Consider the following 22,683-nt stretch of genomic DNA (forward strand, 5'->3'; position numbering starts at 1 on the left):
ATATGATAAACAATAGAAGGAACAAGAGTAATGATGAGTGATGGTTGATAAGCATGATGATGGCAAAGGAACCATGAAGGTAACTATGTAAATAGGTGTTTGCATATGTTAGCTTCATGAAGTAAGTATCCTATACATATATACATAAGTGAGTCATGTATGTGTAGGAGTCGTTTAATTTAGTTTAGTTTTTTGAGTTTGCTCTTAGGTTAGCTCTAGTTTAGTTTGGTCTTGTTTTAGTTTTCTTTATTGTTTTTATAAATATAAAATTACAAAAATACGTGGCTTTAAGTTTAATTAGTTCTCTCACTTGAAGTTTGTTTATGACAAACAAACTTCAATATAATGTTCTCTTAAGTGTTTATGTGAAGACAGGAACTGAATTAGGTGAAGTCAATGGGTTGGAACATAGAAGACGTCAAGAGGAATTAGAGAGAATGAATGAACCTAAAGCAGGTTCCCCCGCGAGAACTAAACCACGAAGGAACCTGAAGATTTTACCTCCAACGAGGTCCAGAAGGAACCTTCGGCAGGCTTTCCCACGAGAGCCGGAGCATGTTCCCTAACAGGTACATGAAGTGTTCCCTAACAGGTACACACAAGGAGCTTCCTAACATAAGCATGACAGCAAGCGGATAGGTGAAGCTTGGACTGCGAAGATGACAGCAAGTTCCAGGAACTTGGCCTGCGGTTCTAGAAGTGGAACGTTGCCCCGAGATGTAGAATACATTAAGACTACAAAATTCTAGAACAATAGTTTCAAAGAAGCAGCATGAAGACGAAATAATTAAACTATATTACTCTAGGATTCATGTAAGTATGTTGGACACAAAAGTCGGTTTGGAACAAGTCTATGGAACCAAAATGGATCACCAGACAGTCAATGAAATTAGAGTTACTAAGAGTTCCAAACCTCATAAGAACTTAAGTATGCGCGTCTTTAAAGTCGGTTTTAATGATATATATATTTACCTAAAACGTGCATATCTTTTAGGGATTTGGTTTTACTGAATAAAGATATTTATTTTCTAATAAATCCCTTTTGGAAAAAGATAAGTTCGTTTAGAAAGCATTTTTAAACAAAAAGATAAGTTTTGCATAAAATCTGATTTTATGTTAATTATATCTCATTATTATCGACAGATTTTATTCTTAACAAAAAGATATATTTTCGGAAAACTTATTTTTAGAAATTATCTTTTAAACTTATCTTTTGATAAAACCTATCTTTTTCAAGATAAAATGAATAATTCGAGTGAACTATAAATATGCTTATATGTATTCATTCAAAATTGAGGCTGACGAAGTGAAGTGGTCGTGCTTAATGATTTCATCCTTCACCACGAAGTTAAGTCAGTCCTCCTGGTTAAAGTTCCTGTCAGGATTTGGTTTCAATTCATCCAGTGAGTTCCAGACAGATCTCGAGTGTCCAACATATTAGTTTATCTCTTTATTCATATATATGTATATAGAGTTATTCAATGAGATTTTATAATGGGAAAAAGGGTTTTGGGTGTTTTGTGTATTGGGGTGTGAGTGTGAATTATCTCTGATTCGATTGTAGCTGTGAGTGCACATTGAGTGAGCTTCTAGTGAGAAGCAGAGTGTAGGCATTCTAGGAGTGCTGATTGAACCTAAGTGTGGTACTTAGGTTGGGTAGGATAGGGTCCTATCAGGTAGCAAGTATCCGGGTAGGAACTTGTGAGTGTAGCAAGTTGCTGGGGAGGAGCTTGTGAGAAAGGTCTGTGTGTAATAGGTTGTAACTAGGAGTTGCCCTATTATAGCGAAGTGTTTATGTTGAAAATGCCTTGGAGGGTCGAGGTTTTACTTTCAGTTGGGCCCTGGAAGGTTTCCTCGTAAAATCCGCTTTGCATTGTTTAAGTTCCTAACAACAACTGTTTTATATTCCTGTAGGCACCTGATTGTGTCTCCCCAAAAACCTAACCCAGTGATGAGTACCTTTCACGTCTTTGATTATCGAGCTAGGTGAAAGAGTTGAAGAGTCTCGTGAATTTCCCTTTATCCTTGACCATTTCTAGCCTTTCCTTAAATGTTTTAAGCCAAAATCATTTATTTCATGTCCTTAAACCCAAAATCATTTATTTCGTGTGTTTGAAAATCATTCATTTCGTGCCCTTTTTATAAAACGTCCAAACCAATCTATTTTGGTCCATCATCTCGATTCAATTATCGTGTAGTTGGATGGGGTTTGAAAAGAGGTTTCCAACGATATATTATAATCCCAAATCCAACTTATAACGAAAAAAGTTATGGCCCAAATGCTAAACCGAGCTCGAGCCAAGCCTTACCTGCAACCCAATGACCATGTAGAGGGTCCATTAACCTTAACCTCATTCCTAAACCAATTAGGATTTTATTACAAGCTTCTAGAATTCTCTAGGAGGTTCTAATTTATCCTGTTTTCGAAAAGATAAAGGTTTAAGAGTTTTACATCGAATAAAACATCTGTATTTCAATGATCCTAATCTCAGTCAAAATAGAATACGTACGAATATTCGATTAACCCAATCCGATTGGGAATAGAATTCCGTACAAATTCAGTCTTTCAAAAACCATTGCTGAGCGACAGCACCATCGCGCCGCGACAAGGCTGTCACGCCGCGATGGAACCTGTTTTACTTGGATTCAATTTCTGATACTTTTATGATCCTTCAACCCTCTTTTTTCCTATAAATAGAGGTCATATCATCCCGTTTTTAATCACCAACAATCATCATCTAATCCTCTCTATAAGCTAAAATTTTTTCTCTCTCTCTTCTTTCTTTATGCTCCTAGCCTTAGCTTAAACACATCCCAACACATCCAAACACACATCTTTTGGTGTTTTTCCCTAGACAAACACCATACCTCCTTCACGAGCTTTGAATACTCCTAGCCAATCTCGAATTTGCCTTCGACCTCGACATGAAAGGTTGATAGTTCTGAGGGTTTGGTCCCCAAATCTATATTTCAACTGTTATTTGATTTAATCTTTCTTGAAGTTACTAACGTGTGTATTGTTTTGATAGAAAGAGATACGAGGCATCAAAGTAAGTAATTCGATTACTTAATTATTCTTTTAATTCCTAGTATCATGTTAGGATGTTGATTTTGATTCCTAGTATCATGTTAGGATGTTGATTTTGATTCCTAGTATCATGTTAGGATGTTGATTTTGATTCCTAGTATTATGTTTAGGGTGTTAATTAATATTGCTAATGTCATGTTGGTTTCTAGTATCATGTTTAGGATAATGCTTTGATCTTTTTTATTACTGACATGCTAAAATTTGTTATTAATCTGTTTGGTATCATGCCTAGAATCTTACTAATCATGTTTTGATGAGACTATGATTATATTGATTATGATGATGATTGTTGTGTCAATTTATTACATTGCTTGATTATTCATGATTTATTATTATTGCTTGATCACGCCTTTTCTGCAGGTGTAAAGGGAATTTGTACTTGAAATCACGCCTAATAAGATAATTAATAATGTGTTTTAGACTTAATATGATTTTAATTCAAGTGATCACCAATAATAGATTTATTTGTGCATTAATAATCAACCAATGTAGATTAAACAGGTTTAGGGCTAACTTATTGTATGTATGTTGACCGGAAAGCGCACATGAATATCATAAGAATTAAGTAGAGGCCGATTTAGAGCGGGTTCAATCTCTTTTAGGTTGGATTCGTACCATTATCCCCGAATACCAGTCATGGTTCCGGACCACCAGAAGTTAGCGATCTCCGTGATCGTGAATTGGGGGTGACCGTGAACGGTTTACAAGTTCCTAAAACTTGTTGGCGACTCTTTCATCTCTAGCTTCCTTCCCTTTGGACACCACCATGCCTAAAAGCATGATCACAATGAGGCTCAAGGTTGAGTTTGAAAAATTCCCTACAATTCCACGAAAATTAGGCACTAGGAACATACTACAATTCACCCCCCTCTTGTAATATACCATCCAAATAACATTTATATTTAATTTATTCTTAATGATGCTCTTAATAATGAATTTTTAAGAAATACAAGTTAGGTATACAAGTATACAACAATGAAAAAGGTACGTTTAAAGGCTTTGATAGGGAAATCATACACTTGTATTGCTTTCAATTCAACCGAAAAGACATCGAGTAAAATCCTTCTTGCCTTTCGCTATGTTCAATTAGTCGTGACTCGTGAGAGATTAGTAATGAAAAATGATTAGTATTTTAATTTTAAATCAATTTCTTATTTTAATTAAGGTGTTTATTTATGTCATTTGACCAAGCTATATAGGGTCTAGATCAGCTACTCCGTAGTTAGTGTAATTTGTTTTTGGATTATTGTTTTATGCTGCTTTTCTAAGGGCTTCATTGATAGGCTTACTAGCTAAATAGCATTATACCATGCGTCTCATTCAAATTCGAATTAATATCTTGGTTGCCAAATTTAAATATTACGGAGTAGAATATAGCCAAATAAAATTGAGTGGATGAAAGATACTAAGAATGACATAACCATTCTAAGGGGCCGTTTGGTTTGCATGGGGTAAATGGAATGGAATGAACAAAGGGAATGAAAGAGAATGGAATGAAAATCCCTCAAATTTAGTGTGTTGTTTGTTTTAAAAATCATGGGAATCAGAGCCACCACATCACCACCACACCACCACCACCACCACCACACAAATTTATTTTAGAAATCCAACCTTTAGCCCCTTCCCCCTTACCCCAGCAACCCAACACCCAACTTTTGAAATCCGGCCACCCAACCTAGCCACCTCCTAAACGCCAAAACCCACGAAATTCAGCCACCCAACCCATTGAAACCCAGCCACTGTACCCTAAAATCCCTCTGCAGCCCGAACCCAAGCATTCAGGGAGATTTTAGGAGAAGAGGGGTTTTAGGGTTGTTGGTGGTTTCGGGGATTTGGTGGTTGTTTTGGGGTTTAAGAGTGGCTGGGGTTTCGAATTTCATGGTGGTCGGGGTTTTGGTTGGGATGACAACACCCAGTAGGTGGTGTACGTGAGAGCAGCGGCAAGCTCACGAGCGTTGGCTTGGATAAGGAACGGGGGAGGGGATCTCCAGCGAGGGACGGGGGAGCTTCGGCAATGGGCGAGGGAGCTCTGGCAAGGGACGGTGGAGGTGCGGCGATGGTGGCTGGGTGTTGGGGATAGGATAGGATGGTGGTGGCTGGTTTGGATGTGGTGGCTAAGGAAAGGGAATGGAAAAACCTAGAGGGGGTGGGGAATGAAGTTGGAAGGATTTGGTGTAATGGAGAGGATAAAGGAAATGGGAAAAAATGCCAAACAAACAACAATAAAGGGAATCAGGACAGTTGATTCTCATTCCCTTTGATAAATACCCCAAACCAAACGGCCCCTAAATGATACTAGTGCAAAAAGTCTATATATTTATCGTAAATTTTGATTATATATTAGATACCAACTACATTATATCTAATACAAAGTCTAATTGCGGAGTAATAAATCAAAGTCTATTATCATACACAAAAATTGTGATAGAAGAGTTGAATTCATAATCTAATTTAGAGAACCGTGGACCCTAATTAGTTTAGACATAAATTGAGTTAAATACAATGGACAAACCACAATCATCCAAGTGCATAATTTGCAAAAGCATTTCAAAAACGTCTATTTCCCATTTTTGTTCGACATAATTTTATTTTATCATGTGGCAACTTCTTGAGTTTTGTCCCAAACTCCCAATTTTACCCCTCATTATTAATGACATATATTTGACCTCTCAGTAGGCATCGTGTGCCACATAAAAAAGAAAATGCTATTTAGCAAGATTCCAAAGTAATCGTTGAGATTGAATTGGACAATGTCTAGTGGCCAATTGTGAATGGGGGCTTGTCATCATGAATAAATCAATTTAGAAATTGATAGTGACTAATTTTAAGATCGTTAATTTGTGAAGGGGAAAAACTTTGGCCCTTTTAATCTATTATTTGGTACCTTTTTTTCCCACTTTTTGATTGTGTTTGGAAGAATTTGAAGGTACTTTTAATGAGGTTCATAAGTAAAAGTACCGTGAATAACCTTGAGAAACTTGTGAAGGGAATAGGAACACTCCTCATTTTGTCAAAAAGTGTGCTCTTTATAGTGTTAATTTGTTGAGTCATTAAGGTAAATGCATACTTTAGTGTGCAAAATTTTTCTTTAAAATGCTTTGCTTTTTATGCTATCAAATTAATGAGTGAAATGGTAGACATACCAAAAATTACTCACTGCCAAAAAGGTTAAAACTTCATAATTTTATTTTTTAAGATTTCAAAATGCAATTTCATTTTGAAAAGAATTCTTCATTAGTTGTATTAAAGATTTTATAATAAACACAATTACTTGCTTAGCTTCCAAACAAAAATCAATTATTAGATGTCATGAAAGGATCGAATGGGTGATATGATCTACTAACTAAGTCATTGAAATTGAAGACTCCTTATATAGAAAACCTCTTTTGTTCCAAAAGTAAACGGTAAATATACAAGTAGTTCCTAATCCCCTCCTCTTTCCTTATGCCATTAAACAAAACATATATTAAGACAATACCTATATTTTTACAAATCGTATGGTAGTTCCATTTAAGATGCTCTTGGATTCAATTAGTAAGTTTTTGTGCAAATAAAGTTTAAAAAAAACGATAGTTACAAGTCGGTTTATTTTGATGTCATTGACATCTTATTTCGAAACAAAAATATCTAATAGTGGTAAAGATTATATTTTTTTTTTCTTTTCAAAAAAAAAATAAATAAATAAAATAAAAAATTGTAGATATTTTTTACCAAACTTTCAATTGACATCCGAAATGATGCAAGCTTAGAATTTAGAAAGAAAGAATGATGTTTGACAAGTGTGTGAATTTTGTGTGGCACCAATGAATATGTTGGTGAACTTTGAGACAACTTCTTTTATCTATTTCACGTGCCACCTTGACACCCATACTATGCATCTCAATTTGACTGTTGCTAAAAAGTTTGGATCACTAGATCTACACACCATTTTCTATTTTAATTTTCTGAGGTATATGAGTATAATGTTATGAAGTACTGTCAAAACGGTTTGATAGTTCGGTTTCGGTTCGGTTTAAAATCGGTTCGGTTTGAAATCGGGTCAGTTTGAAATCGGTTCAAATGTCTTACGGGTCGGTTTCAGTTCGGTTTAAATAATTATCGGTTCGATTCAGTTTCGGTTTATTCTTGAACGGTTTAAATTTGGTTCGGGTTGTAAATGGTTCGGTGCAGACGGGTTGCGGTTTGTTAACGGTTCGGTGTAAACGGTTTTTATCCCGGTTTAAATTCGGTTGGGGTTGTAAACGGTCCGGGTTGTAAATGGTCCAGGTAGTAAACGGTTCAGTGTAGACGGGTTGCGGTTTGTTAACGGTTCGGTGTAAACGGTTTTTATCCCGGTTCAAACAGTTTCGGGTTAGAAACGGCTCGGTTCTTTTTTGGTTCAGTTTTATTTTAGTTCGGTTTATAACTGGTTCGGTTCGTTAATGGGTTCAGTTCTTCTACGATTTAACATTATTTGGAACGGTTTTATTTCAGGTTTACTAAATTACGGTTCGGGTCTGTTTTTGATTTCAAAAAATCGGTTTTTTATCGAGTCGTTTGGATTCGGGCAATTAAACAGTTTTGGTTTGAAATTTTATACTACTTTCTAACTTTTTGCTGGTTAACAAGTTTTACATCAAGCCGAGACTTCATCACTTCATATTGACGCATCATATTATATGCAAATTCTCATTAATTTTATAAATACATATCATGTTATGTTTCAAGTTTACTCATACTGATCTTACTAGTTTATTACGAATTAGATTATAAAAGTTTAGTGCATTAATGTATTATTGTTTTACTATCAGATTATTATCTGCTTCTTATTTGATCATTTAGTTAATAGTGTCATAATCATGATTTGATGAGTTGTTGTAAGTGGTTTGTAAACGGTTTGATTTATAAGCGATTCGGTTCATAAACAGTTCGGTTTATAAGCGGTTCAGTTTATAAACAGTTCGGTGCAAACGGTTTGCAGTTTGTTAACGGTTCGGTGTAAACGGTTTTTATGCCAGTTCAAACGGTTTCGGGTTAGAAACGGTTCAGTTCATTTTCGGTTCGGTTTCCTTTCAGTTCGGTTTAGATTTGGTTTAGTTCTTAGACGGTTTAACGTTACTCAGATCGGTTCGGTTTCGGGTTTACTAAAATGCGGTTCGGGTCGGTTTTCGGTTTTAAAAAATCGATTTTTAATCGGTTCGGTTCTCATTCGGATCGGTTTGAATCGGTTCGGTTTGACCAATTCGGTTCGGTTTTTGACAGTACTAGTTATGATTCATGTTGTACTTTTGGATGCAATTCAAGTTTTCCTCGTTTCTAGATCAAATGGTCAGTAATCATTTGTAGATTACGATAGATCATGCTATACTTGTTCTTCATTTTATGTGAATTGAATATATAGAATTAATATAGAATATATAGAGTAGTGATTTCTTTTGTCATTTTAATTTACTAAAAATTAATTAGATAATACGTACTTTTTTCTTAAATAGAAATTTTTAGATGTTTCTAGTCTTATCAAGAAAAAAGTCAAAACACTAATACAAATGTTCAATACTATTTTCGTAAACACTAACAATGCAATTTCTTAAGAAATGAATTTTCAATTCCAACTCAAGTCAATGGCTCAACAAACAAGACCCATAATTGAGAAGGGTGGGGAGAAGATATAAGAATCCCAATTCCCAATTTTAGCACTTTCATAATGCGCCTCTAATAGATATTGATTTTCACAACATTAAGTGTGAGATACAATATTTACCACTAGACTAACTACTTATTATCAAGATAACCTACATAAGTTAATTAAATGCATGAATATTCTCTGTACAAAATTAACAATTTAAAGAATTACTATTGAAACTAACCACAGAAAAAAGGTAAATTTCACACATTTCAAATCAAAGAGGCTCGTATTCCTTTCCATCAATCAAATTCTTGACTGAAGTAATAAAGCGTACAAATTGTACTAAATTCATTAAACCAAAATTATAAGATTGGAGCCAAAATGCAATGAAAATATGTGTATCTAATGCGTAGTAATTATACATCGAACATTTGTCCACTAAATACATTCACAAACATCACATCAACAAAAAGAGAAAATGTCATCATGCTATAGAGTTTATATTTGGGATAAAACCTTTAGAGACGTGGGTCATTTTGACTCTCTTTTCAATCATAATCAAACCATACTTGAGGAAACATTATATTTGCTGTAAAGGACTAAATCTCCCCAAAATATTTAAAAAAAAAAAAAAAATCATCTTCCTTTCTAGTTAAAACTATTTTCCAAAACCAATTTTCAACTTAGATTAAGCAAGACAAACTCGTAAATGATCATCTAAACCGAATTAGCAAATTGAGGCTCGAATTGTGATTCATGCAAATTCGAATTGACGCTTTTGTTAGAACCAGATAACTAACCTATATAGATGATGGTAATATAATGATCCGAATATTCCATTTGTTACCTCTTATTAATTAATGTTTTTAGTTAACTTAATTAGCTTAATAATTTCGGGGTATAGCTTATTACAAGAAGACATGTAAGAAGAGGTCCAATTGGACCTTGTAACATGGGTTGTGTAAAAGATTTGGTGGATGGGCTATTGTCAAAAAACGTGTGCCATAAACTTGATATTAAGCGTGGCAACAAATTGGAGATTGGCTTTACTTTTTCAGCCACGTCTTCGTCCATTTGAGCAGCGATGGATTGCATACGTGGATAGTCACCAGTGCAAAGGGGTATATTCGAGTACATGTGGCATATGGGTTGTTACTTGTTCTTGTTTGGATTGGATTTGGATTAAGTTTGATACGGATTATATTAGAATTTATTGTCTTTAGTTTATACTCTAAATAATCATAAGTTATTTCGAATCAAAATTGTTCGGGTTGGATCTGTTTTGCCAAGCCTATGAGTCGATACATCAAATACTTGTCAAGTTGGTGCAGCCGCATTGATTGTATTAACTGGTTACGTCAATGCAAGATGCTGCAAATTTTGGTTAATTACGTGGTGGCAGGCTGGCAGCAGCAGTTTAAGATGTTCTAGGAGTTGGTTTTAGTAATAACTTAGCTGCTCTATAAATCTTTTATACGAAGTATATGATAATCTAAAACTAAGAAAACTGCACCTAACAACATTACAATTGTTACAATTTGATTCATATAATATTGTTTGGAAGAAATTATAAATAATTCAATTAGGAGTTTAGGACAAACAATACGGAGTAAGAAACAAATAGTAGAAAAGAACTCAATTCTTAATCAAATTAGTGCACCAATCAAAAAGTGCCATTTTCACCATGAATGGAACATACATTTAACTGCTTCAATGCTTTTAAAAATGTTGCTAATCAGCAGTAACTTTCTGTGTATTACAGTACAATTCTATATCTCACTCCCTAACTGTAGGAGTGGGTTTTTTTTTTTGTTTTGTTTTGTGTGTTTTTTTTTTTTTTCATTTTTCTTTTTTCGGGTTGGGCAGTCGACTTTGAGGGAGTAGCTAGGAATGCAACTCCTGAGATACAAAGCCTTGTACAATTGAATATAACTGTCCTACAATAAGGGTGAAACCACCACCCTGAAAGATGGGCCAGAATCAAATCACAACGGAGGTGCCTGGACCTTTCCAAGTCCATGGCTCTAGTAGTAAAGGCTCTTAGTGCCCTACATAGCCCTAATGCAGCAAACTTACCAATCAGAAATGCTATCAAACCATCTCGATCTAGTCCACACCATATCGTATTATCATTACTTCTTTAAGAAGTGTCCTGATAATATCAGTATCTAACAGCAGAAACTAAGACATTTTGCTCATTGAGCCGTTGCTTGAAGTTAGCTAGCTGGCTTTGCAGTTTTAGGATCCCAGCAGCCTTCTGTGAAAGAATGGAGTTCAACTTGGAGATATAATCATCCACATGGTTTCCAGGTTGTTCAGCTTCAATCAACAAATTCATCTCCTGCAGAGAACAGAAAGATACAACTTGAACTTAAGAGTCGAGTAATACTCAATTAGACAAACTTCCTATCCCACAATCAGTATATGCAACAATTTTTTCCAAGGTATCCCAATAATAATGGGATGAATCAAGTTTGCGTTGAGAATTAACACATACTTGTATATTGAGAAATCAATGATCAAATTTAACAAACTTTCACCCAGGTCTAATATATTGGGAGTTCTGGGACAAAGGGAGTATTGATCTAATATTAGATGACAGACCTCCCTGACAAGTTCCATTGTCTCTTCTATGAATCCTCTGTGAGCAGCAACCAGGTCCTCCTCTTCCTGCCACCAAATAAAACAAGAGAATACTAAGAATTAGACATTTAACAGATCAGTACAAGAGTATAGAGTATGCATTCCTTACCTTTAGTAATACATTAAGATCATCATCTGAACTCATGTTATTAGAACTAAAGTCAGCGAGGTTTTTCCTCGTTCTGTTCTCAGCAGCAGGCACATGATAAGTTTCCGTCTTCTTATACTTCATCCGATAAGGCTTATCTTGCTCAAAAATGTCTTCAGAGTTATCATAATCATCCACTGACATGTCAACTAGACCACCCTTTTGTCCCCTGTAATAATCCGAATACCCAGAAGCTGATGTGTTATCTGCCCTTCCACTGGGAACACGTTCTATTTTGGGAGATGGAGGGGATCCTCTTTCAAATTCTCTGGACCATCCAAACCTACCACTTCCGCTCAGACCATTAGCTGTGATGTCTTCAAGATTTAATATTTGAGCTGAACCAGAACTTGAGAGTTGTGAATTCGAGTCCTTAGAAACCGTTGATGATGGCAGATCCCTTTTTGAGTTGTTTCCTTTAGATAGACTTTTGACTCTGGAATGCATATGTGATATACATTGTCAAGCACCTTCAAAAAATACCAAGGTTCATAATTTTTATAATTTTAAGCAGAAAATACCTGTCAGCATATCTTAGTGTGTTAAGGGTATGTTCACAGGAACCAGAATTTGGAGAAATGCAAGAAATCATAATTGTCCGTGAGTTGCCAACAAAAGAATCCCGCAAGACTTCAGTAAGCTTACTCCCCCTAAAAGGAATATGATTTTGATCATTGTCAAGAGCTCTTATACATTCTTTCAAAGCAAGGAGGCTCTTGTTGATTTCGGCACCTTCCATTCTGCAATAAAAATTAAAGAATGCCATTCAGATAAGTACTTAATTACATATGTTTGTCTAACACCAATACAAGTATAACACACAGAGTCTCTGATTGTGATCCTTAAGGCTAGCTGGACAGACAGTAATAATTGGATGCAATGTAAATTTATACGAAGTATAATTTTAAAAAGGAAGTCTAATGCTAATGTCCATGGTAACAAAACTCTATCTCAAAGTCTCAAACACATGTTTTTCTTCCCATATTTTCATTACCACTCAACCACCCCTTAAGTACATTAAAATAAATGATAATAATAAATAAATAAATAAATAATGAAGAAAAAAAATCTGGGGTGTGCAAGACTGCAAGCATCATCATGGACATCAGTAGGAGACTTTACAAATCCACACATAAGAGTGACTCATAAAAGTCAGAATTACATATCAACAAATCTTCATAAAACTTTCCCTGCCTCAAGACAATGGAACCAGCATATAAAAACATACAAATTACAAAAAAAAAATGCTATATATTGATCACCTTGTTTGCTTATCGTTATCTGTAGTATCTGCACCACGTTCACTTCCAGCAAGGTCTATGAAAGAAAGTTTACCAACAATTCGAGGAGCCTTTGATTCGCTACCATCAGCTGATCTCTTAATGACAAGCTGAAGTATAGCATGTGATCTTGACGACTCTTCATTTGCACCAGTTGTACCAGTGCTTCTTGTGGCATTTCCTTTCTCAATTAGATCTCTTATTGTTTCAGCGTCATATACTTTGTATTCTTGCAAGCCAACAATGCAAACCTGCTTTTTGCCATCCTCCCTCATACAGAGGCTCCTATAAAAAGAGATTTTACACTCAGCACTAGGCTTGAAAATCCTCTGAGACAAATTCTTAGTACAGCAGTAGAAAAACTTACTTGCGATCATTCAGAAGATCATAAAGTTTCCCTCCATATATCTCAAAGAAACTGACAAACAATTGAAACCCTTGGTTTCTATAAGTATTGTGTATTAATCTCAAGATGTCTTGGGATGCTCTCAGGGGTAGTGGCTGCATAGTGTAAGTCTTTCCACTCCCTACAAAAAGTCTAGACTAGCTTAATAATTGAGATGATTTAAAGAAAAATTAAGACTAAAAAAATATGCTTACAATAACAGGGGGCATCTTACAACATCAAGCTTACAGCCATAACATTTTGACCCAAAAAAAATAGAACTTAGGAGCTGGGGTGAGGGAGGGGGATACTGGCTAGATGCAATCTCATCCTAAAAACTAAAAGGAGGAGACAAGCAAGTATCATGCAAACTTTGAGCCATCAATACCATAAATCAGTAAATTAAAACTACACAATGAAGGAAACTACGTGGCCAGGGCTCTTAGCTGCTAGTGTTGTTTGACAGATGACATAGGTTGAATATTACAGCTTCAACACAACAGAGAAACATATATCAACGACAAATTAAATATGAAATCATAAAGAAGACAGGTATAACTGCAACCTAAAACAAGACTGCAAATTTCCAAGTTACCACTCTCAACATGATGTATGCCATAAAAGTTTCCACCAAAGAAAAAAAAAGAAAAAAAAAAACAAAACAACATTTTCATTGGACAATAGGTCAGGAATTGAACTTAGTGACCATCGCTTGCTCGATTGTTAAACACAGATTTTCTAGTCATCCAAGAAAATCCACTTGCCTGTTTGACCATATGCAAAACACGTTGCTTTTGTCTTTTGAAATATCAGTGGAACAACAGGCTCCACTGTTTCAGCATACACCTGCGGGAATCACGAGTGAAACATTCTGAATGAGAAGAATAAAGCAAATATTATTGAGTAGTATATTTTCCTTTTTTTTTTACAAAAAAAATGCTTCCTCTATTCCTTATAGTTGACACGTTTTCACTTTAGACACTGTACACTTGTGATCTATAAGAAAAAGGTAGTCATGTGGAATCTTGTTGGATTCGTCTTTTCGTGTATCTAACAAAAAACAAATTTTACATTTTTGATTTTTGATAATAAAAAACAATAGCGGTTAAATAAATGCATTGGCAAAGTGATAAAATAAACATGTCAACTAAAAAAGAAAGAAGTATAAGATAGTTACCGCATCATTTGAGACATTTTCATGAAGCACCGCATCAAACACAAATCCATGTCTTTCCACATATTCAGTTAGATCAACCTGGAAACATCACCAAATAGATTATGAAGTAAACTAGGCAAATCACAAACACATAAAAAGCAATTTACCAAAGGATGCAGAGGACATCAAGCTAGACTGCAGTATTGAAAGCATTTTGGAAACAATTGATCACTAAATCTCATTAAAATGGAAGACATTATGTACAAGATATTATGATATGGAATTCCCAACTAAATGAATCTCATATCAACATCAAAATAAAACTAAAGATGGATATTAGCGTTCCCTATGGTGATGGCTGCATCAAATGATCCACATTCACTGTTTGAAGTAAGCAAAGTAAAATAAGATTAAAAAATATGCTGCACCTAATCCACCTTTACTCTTGCATTCCTTCCAATATGCAGATTAAGATAGGATGGCTCGTGATTGATTAAAAGCACAATTGCTTTCAGAATCTACTAAAACTTGTTTGAAGTTAAAGGATTAAATATTATAAAATCAAGTAAAGATTAAATGAGCAAAAAAGAGAAACAAAATGGACTCTTAAAAGCACTACGTCTCTTTGCTCATCTCCTAGGGCTCTACATCAGATACGAATTCATATATTGCGGCAAAAACCAGTGCTCTGACTTATTTGGAGGCTTGGACAAGTGAGCAGAGAATTCCAGACTATCCAGAATCTAGTTCAGACTAATGACGTCAATAGAAGTGCACTATGATAGACAAAAGAGCTGACAACCTAAAAAGGTTAGAACAATAACACAACTTCCAGCAAAAGTGTGCAATTGTGTAAGCTTCAATTCCATCTCCAAGGTATATTTGAGAGTTGAGACAACAATAGGTGTATGGCACTATGGCCTACTTGATTAAATTAATAAATCCCCACCCTTAAGAATTATCAGAAAATGATCACATAACCCACCAAAAATATAAGCATAAGCTTCCCAGTTCCCAAATAATGCAGAATATCCAACAAACTCAATGAAAGCATAATGCTGTCAAAATTATCCCCAAACATTAACTGCATAAACAAATAACATTAATTGTGAGAAAGTAAAGTATGAAACACTACACTTGTAAGTTTGTAACATAAAAAACCAATTTTGTAATCAAATGGTCTTTACTGTAAGCCTGTAAGGATATTGTAACATAAAATAGGAAAAATATAGATGCATCACATTTTTAACAGAGCAAAGTATAGTATATAGCAGTTGAGCCAACATATAATCAGACGATCTTATCATGAATAGTTTCAACAGAAAATGGCAAGGATGATCCAACAAGATCCTCACCATCATATACTTGTATCTGCAATAGGTCAATAGCTATTAGCTTGATTTTACGATACCAAGCAATCAAGGGTACTCACTTTGAGTTTTGTTTCATGGACAGTCAAAGCATTGGAATTTGGCTCAATGGTTATAATGTCATCCTCATTCTTCGCTATCTCCCTTTTGTTCAACGGCCTCTTCCGCACCTGCATCAAAAATGTAACCATTAAAAGAGAGGTACTAAAATAAGGTATGTTCTTTAAATTTTTTAACAAAAATACAAAATCCATTCTGCTGGTCACAATCAAAATATGTACTTTATAAATGAGGCCACCATATTTTATTACGAGTAGTTTTTCAGTTCTTCTAAATTATCAGCTGAGACCATCCTACTTACAAAAGTTTTGGCTGCAGATTAACAGTAACCATTTTACTGTCACTTCCACAGTACTCTAAAGTCTTAACAAGTCTAACTCTGATTATGCGGAGCCATTAGATCCAAGAATAAGTTTTTAAAAAAATAGAGAGAGGGAGAGCCATACCACTACTTTAATTTTTGCAACAGAATTTGCCTTATTTGTATTCTTATTTGCAGCAAGATATGCATCTGACTCTTCAAGGCCCTTACCCCGGGCAGGTTGATTAAGCGAAGATACATCGTATAGGTTGCGAGCTGGCATCTAGCAACAATTCAAAGTTGAAAAAATTCAACACAATGCAATACAGAAATAAAAATTATCTGCATTAATTAACTTAAGAGTGGAAATACAGACAAGTGCAGAACAGGTATTTAACAGCAATATCACCCCAGGAACATTGATATAGCTTTGCTGTAGCTTATACACATGTTACTCAAAGTCAACTAAATCATAGGCAAACAGGATTCATATCACCATTGGACTCCTGTTATGATTCATGAGACTCATTGCTATAAGGGATTCTCCATTACAGCAGATGTTGAAGTTTCATTTGCTTTACAATATAAAGCTAAGGATTCTTGGGGAAAGCTTCTGAACGAAAGAACGTGGAGCTAGCCTGTCTCTTATAAAGTTGACTGTTGACTCGTCTATAAAAAGCAAAGCTTCACCATGAAACACTCCCCAAATCAATAAGGTAACTGTCAATGCACAACATCAAAATAAACCGCTTGTTTATAGACACGAAAAGTTCATCACCTCCTCATTGCCAGTCCACCTCGAGTATGATATAACTTATATGATAGCTTTGGTCAACTTTCATTGTATATATGTTATAGCACAATGCACATCTCAAATAATGTCCTAATTGATCATTAATCATCTCGTTTGAAACCTCATCCAACTTCAAATTCTCAGTCTTGACACATTATCTCCTATTAATCTAATTGGCCCAATTCTAGCATTTTCATTTCCAACAAAACCATTGTCCAAATATCACAATAATGCTATAGCATAAACAGCAATAAAAACAACAAAACACACCAAATTAATAGGAAGACAGAGAATTTATACCTCAGGAATGAGCTCGGTATCAAATGAATGAATATCAAGCAATCCTGGGCTAATTTCATTCAACAAACCGCCGTCGTCGCCGGTTTTCCTTAAACTCGATGATCGGGAGGAATTCAATGGTGAAGGTGGGTCCAATGGAAATTCAAGCCCAGAATTACCCCTCTGCAAATTCCTATTCCATTTTGAACCTCCTTCTCCTCCATAAAAACCATAATCCTATCATCCCACCATTAAATTCAATCAAAATTTCAATTATTCAGCATTAATCACAGAACAAAATTTTAACAAAACGCGTAATATTTTATATACATAAATTTCAAAAAGATTAAAATTAAACCTGAGGAAGATTAGCAGATTGAAGCCATTTAGAAGGAACTTCAATGAAATTGCTACTATCATCATTATCAGAATACTGACGCGAATTAGCACCAGACCTCTGCATTTGTCGTCCAATCACATTCATCTTTAATTCGTAATTTTAAATATTTTTCCCTCTTTCACATAAATTCAAAATTAGGGTTTCAGCTAACCTCCCCAGAAATTCAAATTAATTTTCCAGAAAATTGAAACGATTGAACAACAACAACAACAACACAAGGTAAAGAAAAAGCAGAAATTTGAAGAAGAAGAAGAAGAAAAAGGGAGGAGAGAGAAAATAGAGAAATGTTCTCGATTAATCTAAATTTGATTGTTGTTTGAAAATTGTTGAATGAAAGAGATATTCAAATTGAAAATAAGCGCGTGAATTAGACGCGCTAAGAAAGTAGGGTGGTGGTAAAAGTAAGGAAGGTGAAATGATTGACAGATACGGAGTTGAGGAGAGAGAAAAAGAACAATGACTTGCCACCTCTTCACGCGCGCTTATTTTTGGGAATTCAAATTAGTGTTTAATTAATCAAACATTGATTAATTTAAGTAAATAATGATAATAATATTATTAATATTGTAGATATTTTTGGAGGTCGAATGGGTCAGAGTTGCTGCTCTTCACGTTGGGTTGAGTTTTTATTATTGAGGATCGTACGGTAATATGGTATGGTTTAGTCTCCCACTCATACTGGCTAACCTCCCGACCTCCGACTGGAAGAAATTATTATAACTCGTATATTATGCAAGTAGCTTTGAGTTTGCAATAGATGCAAAAAGAGTGACGGAAGGAAGAACAACACTCTCCTGTTGAGTCTTTTGTAAGGGGCAAATAGATTCAAGACATTTTACGTAACATAAGTTAATGATCATTAAGAGTATACGATAAATCGATAATGCTGCACTTAAATAAGGTTGTTTGATAAATTTATCCTAAAAATGATCAAAAGTTACACTTTTTTTTATTGATTATGTTGCTCTCTTTACAAAATTAATCTAATGAATAAAGGTAACTAATGAATCCCTATATACTCGTACATGACATTGAATAGTAATTACTACACATTCGGTGTACATAAACGATTTTAGATAAATATGATTGACTTAACGTGAATATTTCATCATCCAAATATAATTTTGAAAATGAACCAGGTTGAATCTAGTTATTGTCGTCTCTAACATATTGTACAAAAATCTTGTTCATTTTGAATAATTTAAGAATACTTATGAGATTTAGTCAAAATGGATGAGTTGCTATTCTTGATAAAGTATACAAAGTAAATGTCTTTGATATGTTTGACTTGTTAGTTGTTACGAAGTGCCATGATTATCACTATTGTTTGTGCGTATTATTTTAAGTTTTATAAAAAAAAGGTAAAACAATCTTGATTACCTTTTATATTGTTTATTAGACCACTTTAATCACTTTCTTTTTCCCCAGACCACAAATCCTATAATAAAAATCACACCTTTTTAGCATGATATTGAGTTGGTCCTTCGTATAGTACAATTAATATAAGAGCAATGATTGTCATTTGTACAATGGATTCTACGAAATAATAGATGACATGTATTAAATATTAAACAGGTGCCTTATTCAACAACAAGTTGAGATGGCCGAGTTGGTCTAAGGCGCCAGATTAAGGTTCTGGTCCGAAAGGGCGTGGGTTCAAATCCCACTCTCAACATTTTTTAAAATTTTTACATTTTGCAAAGAAAACTCTTCGACGACTGTAATCAAGATTCACATACACTTTAAAGTTTAAAGTCAAACTAATTTTTATTCAAACACTGGTAGAAAATATTCTGTACAACCCGAAATAAAGGCATTCTATAAATAAAGGCATTCTATATCCATACTCCGTTAAATTATCTTCTATAGTATAAGTAATACGAATAGCTATGCAGGTTCAAATGTAATTGGTGGAACTTAACCTTATGACTTCAAAGTTATAGTGTGAATTTTCACTTTTCACCAAGCTTACTTGCAGATTGTATTAATTAAATACGTAGTATTTGATGATTGCAAATCAACAATGATTGACTAATTGTTACTCATTTCAATACATGTACATACTATTGTAATTAATCAACTTATAATACAGTACATTTAAAAATCAAAGGTCGTTGTTGTACACTAGATCATCATTTTAAATTGTCATCCAACTCATCTCTCATTTGTAACGTGTAATGTCATTGTGGATTATTTAGACCCTAAAAAAGTGCTTTTTTAAAAAAATAATCCTAATTAAATTTTAATTTTTTTAATCATCTTATGGAATATTTAAAAACTAAGAGCCTGTAAGTAGTAGGTCATAAGATTACATTTCAATATTTCATCCTTTGTTTAGTTAGTTGTTTGTAGTGTCCCTTTTAACTCATTCGATCAAAAGGAAAAGTAATGCTCGGTCTTCCTAAGTAGTAGCCCATCTTATGGTGCAAATAATCTTAATTAAATTCTTAATGATGACCATCTTATTTAAATTTTCATGTGGACACAAGACATTCATGGATCACTTTCGTGGGCCTTAATTAGAGGTCTAATCACATCAAAATGAAGTTAATTAAACAATTAAGTGAAAGGTTCACCTAATTTTTATTTGATCTGTCAAAAAAAAAAAAAAAAAAACAAGAGTAACTATTGGGATTCAAATATGGTATGCACAAGTAGTCAAACTTCAAGTAAAATGTTACCTAATTTTGGTTGTTAAAAAAGAGTATCTATTAGGATTCAAGTATGATATGCACAAGTCAAAATACAAATGATAGTTATGACAATTTATGCCTTTTAAAATTCGATTTTTATTAAAAAAATATATATATATATTAATTAAAACCCTAAATATGTGTTCCGATTTGGCGATTTGTATAATTCTATTAATAAAAGTGGATGTTTAAGATGAATAATGATCGGTAAAGTGAGTGTGGATCTTATAGTATACACATCTACTCCAAAATCCACCATTTATTAATACATCCCTCATATATTTGCATTTTGTTCTTCTAAGAACTTAACAACCTTATAATTATATATCAACCTTTGACACGAACATAGTTCGAGGGAAGCGGTGGTCTCTCACTCGAACCATCTTCGAGTGTTATTGAGGATGATGACACCAATCGAAAACAGTCATCATTCATGAATGAAATTGAGAATGCCTTTGTTGATGTTGGAACTAACCATGTCCACCCGCCACAAGAATCTATATGTATCAAGGATGAGTATCAAGTGCAGGGTCCCAAAGAGAAGAATACTAGTATGCCAATTCCTAAGAAAGAACCTGTTAAACCTCTACTAGAGTTAAAGAGTATGTCGAGGATGAAAAGCTCTTTATAAGTCATAAACAAATTTTCCAATCTTAAGAAAAGGAGAATCAAAGAAAAGATTCGGAAACGAAGCAAGAGTGTGTGTAAACCATAAAAATTCAAACCTGCAATATACAAATAAAAAGGAAGAAAAATATACGAAAACAATGATTTTATTGATAATTTGTGGGATTACAACTCTCGTAGATCTCTTGATTCCTCTCTCCAAAGGACTAGATTTTACCGGGGTCTTATCGACTTATTCCGGTTATACCTACAATGTTTGGTAGTAGGAGGAGATGGGTCTTTTTGACTTATTCCATCAGAACCTAATTAAACCCTAGAAACGAAGACCTCTTTATATAGAGAGTCGTAGAGTAGAGACAAGATAACTATCAAATAATATACGAGATCTTGAAGATAATATCTTATATTTTTTTTATATTATCTCCTAATTTACATATATTTAGCACCTAAATATTAACAAAATTTCAGTGCCAACAAATGTCCCCCAAACTTGTTGTGGAGATTAGAAATCGGATGCAACTTGGTGTCGAAAATTTTCTTGTAGAGTTTGAAAACAAATTTGTGATGCCTCCATTGATTCCACGGATTTTGAAACTTGGAGATCGGAGATGAAGAGCGAAAATTGTCCCATCGAGCGTGCCAATTTGTTTACACAAATTTCGTTACAGGTTTAAATTGATTTTTATTTGTATATTGCAGGTTTAAATTTTTATGGTTTACAGTGTGCACCCTAACCATGCCTATCCTATCATAAAATCCAATTTTCATGCAGTTATGAAGAGGAAAGGTGGTATCCGTATATCAATGAATCTCTCCGGCCATCCAAACAAGAAGCGTAATTTTAGTTTATGTGTACTTTTGATTTTAATTGTTGTTGTATATGTATCTCGTGTAAGGCTACTCAAAATCTAGCTAGTATCGCTAGAGATGAGTAGTAGTCTTGTGTCTTGGTTGTTTGTTGTTGAAAAAAAAAAAAAAAATCTTGTATGCAGTATTACTAATAGAGTAACATCAATGGTATTCTTGAATATTTGTGTATATTGCCAATGCTCTCATATTGAGGTGAGCAGCATCATTCACATCGTATCATTCTATTCAATATAACCATGATTGATATGCAATGTTTTGGTTATCATAGGAGTAATTTATTTTATCTTTTTCAAAATCTTAAACATAACTATTTTTACACTTAATTATTTTGTATGATGAATTTAATGTTAAATATACACTGACATCAACTGTTACATCTATGCACATTCACTATATATAATAGGCCGTGAAGCCTCTAAAAACTGCTCCATACCACAAAACTATTGTTTTTAACAAAGTCGCAAGCATAGTATTTTTTAAAGAGTAAACTAAAAAGGAGTACTAATGTTTCCCAAAAGTTGCAAATAGAGTACTAAAATTTCAAAAGTTGTAGATAGAATACTCAAACCAAAATTCACCCACTATAATCGATTACCATTTGCAAACAAAAAAAAAAATAAAAAATAAGAAAAATTAAATTGTTGACACAATAAACAGAAGGTACTAATGTTTGGTGATTTTCAACATATTGATAAAAAAAATAAAATTAAAAAACTACCCCATGGCCATCAGGCTAACCAACTATCACGGCAGCCCACTCCCACCAGCCCGACCACTTGTTGGCCCCTCAGCACCGGAGCACCGCGCCTTGCTGCTTCGACTTCCATATCCCTCCCCTTGAATGCGCCGACCGTTGTACCCTCACTCCTCAATCCTCATATTTTATAACCCTAACTATCCTAGATTTCGAATTCAGATCTTCTTTTTCTCCTTGCGTTTCTCATAATTATGCTTGCTGAAGTTTCTCTACTCATCCTATCAATTA

The 22,683-nt window shown here is 34.3% G+C and overlaps 1 protein-coding gene and 1 non-coding gene across 2 annotated transcripts; one reads left to right on the forward strand and one right to left on the reverse strand.

The window, feature by feature from the left end:
* Nucleotides 1-10,317: 10,317 nt before the first annotated feature.
* On the reverse strand, nucleotides 10,318-17,827 carry LOC110707800 (kinesin-like protein KIN-13B). The gene is made up of 12 exons (XM_021885847.1): nucleotides 17,467-17,827; nucleotides 17,130-17,345; nucleotides 16,182-16,319; nucleotides 15,738-15,845; nucleotides 14,327-14,404; nucleotides 13,914-13,995; nucleotides 13,132-13,291; nucleotides 12,747-13,049; nucleotides 12,006-12,224; nucleotides 11,446-11,920; nucleotides 11,298-11,363; nucleotides 10,318-11,034 (listed from the first exon to the last, which is right to left on the reverse strand). Exons 1-12 carry the CDS (start codon nucleotides 17,590-17,592, stop codon nucleotides 10,855-10,857), a joined length of 2,151 nt encoding a protein of 716 aa, XP_021741539.1. The 5' UTR covers nucleotides 17,593-17,827; the 3' UTR covers nucleotides 10,318-10,854.
* Nucleotides 17,828-19,102: 1,275 nt separating this feature from the next.
* TRNAL-AAG lies at nucleotides 19,103-19,183 on the forward strand. The gene has a single exon. It is a non-coding gene; the product is annotated as a tRNA-Leu (tRNA).
* The last annotated feature ends 3,500 nt before the right edge of the window (nucleotides 19,184-22,683 follow it).

The sequence above is a fragment of the Chenopodium quinoa genome, unplaced genomic scaffold (assembly GCF_001683475.1).
Source record: "Chenopodium quinoa cultivar QQ74 unplaced genomic scaffold, ASM168347v1, whole genome shotgun sequence".
NCBI classification, from domain to species: domain Eukaryota; kingdom Viridiplantae; phylum Streptophyta; class Magnoliopsida; order Caryophyllales; family Amaranthaceae; genus Chenopodium; species Chenopodium quinoa.

Excerpts from the sequence above, each read along its gene's own strand:
- LOC110707800 (XM_021885847.1), bottom strand. The coding sequence starts at position 17,592 with ATGAATGTGATTGGACGACAAATGCAGAGGTCTGGTGCTAATTCGCGT. Across the intron at positions 14,405-15,737 it reads TCCATGAAACAAAACTCAAA|GTTGATCTAACTGAATATGT; the intron begins GTGAGTACCCTT and ends TGATGTTTCCAG. Across the intron at positions 13,050-13,131 it reads GATCTTCTGAATGATCGCAA|GAGCCTCTGTATGAGGGAGG; the intron begins GTAAGTTTTTCT and ends CTCTTTTTATAG.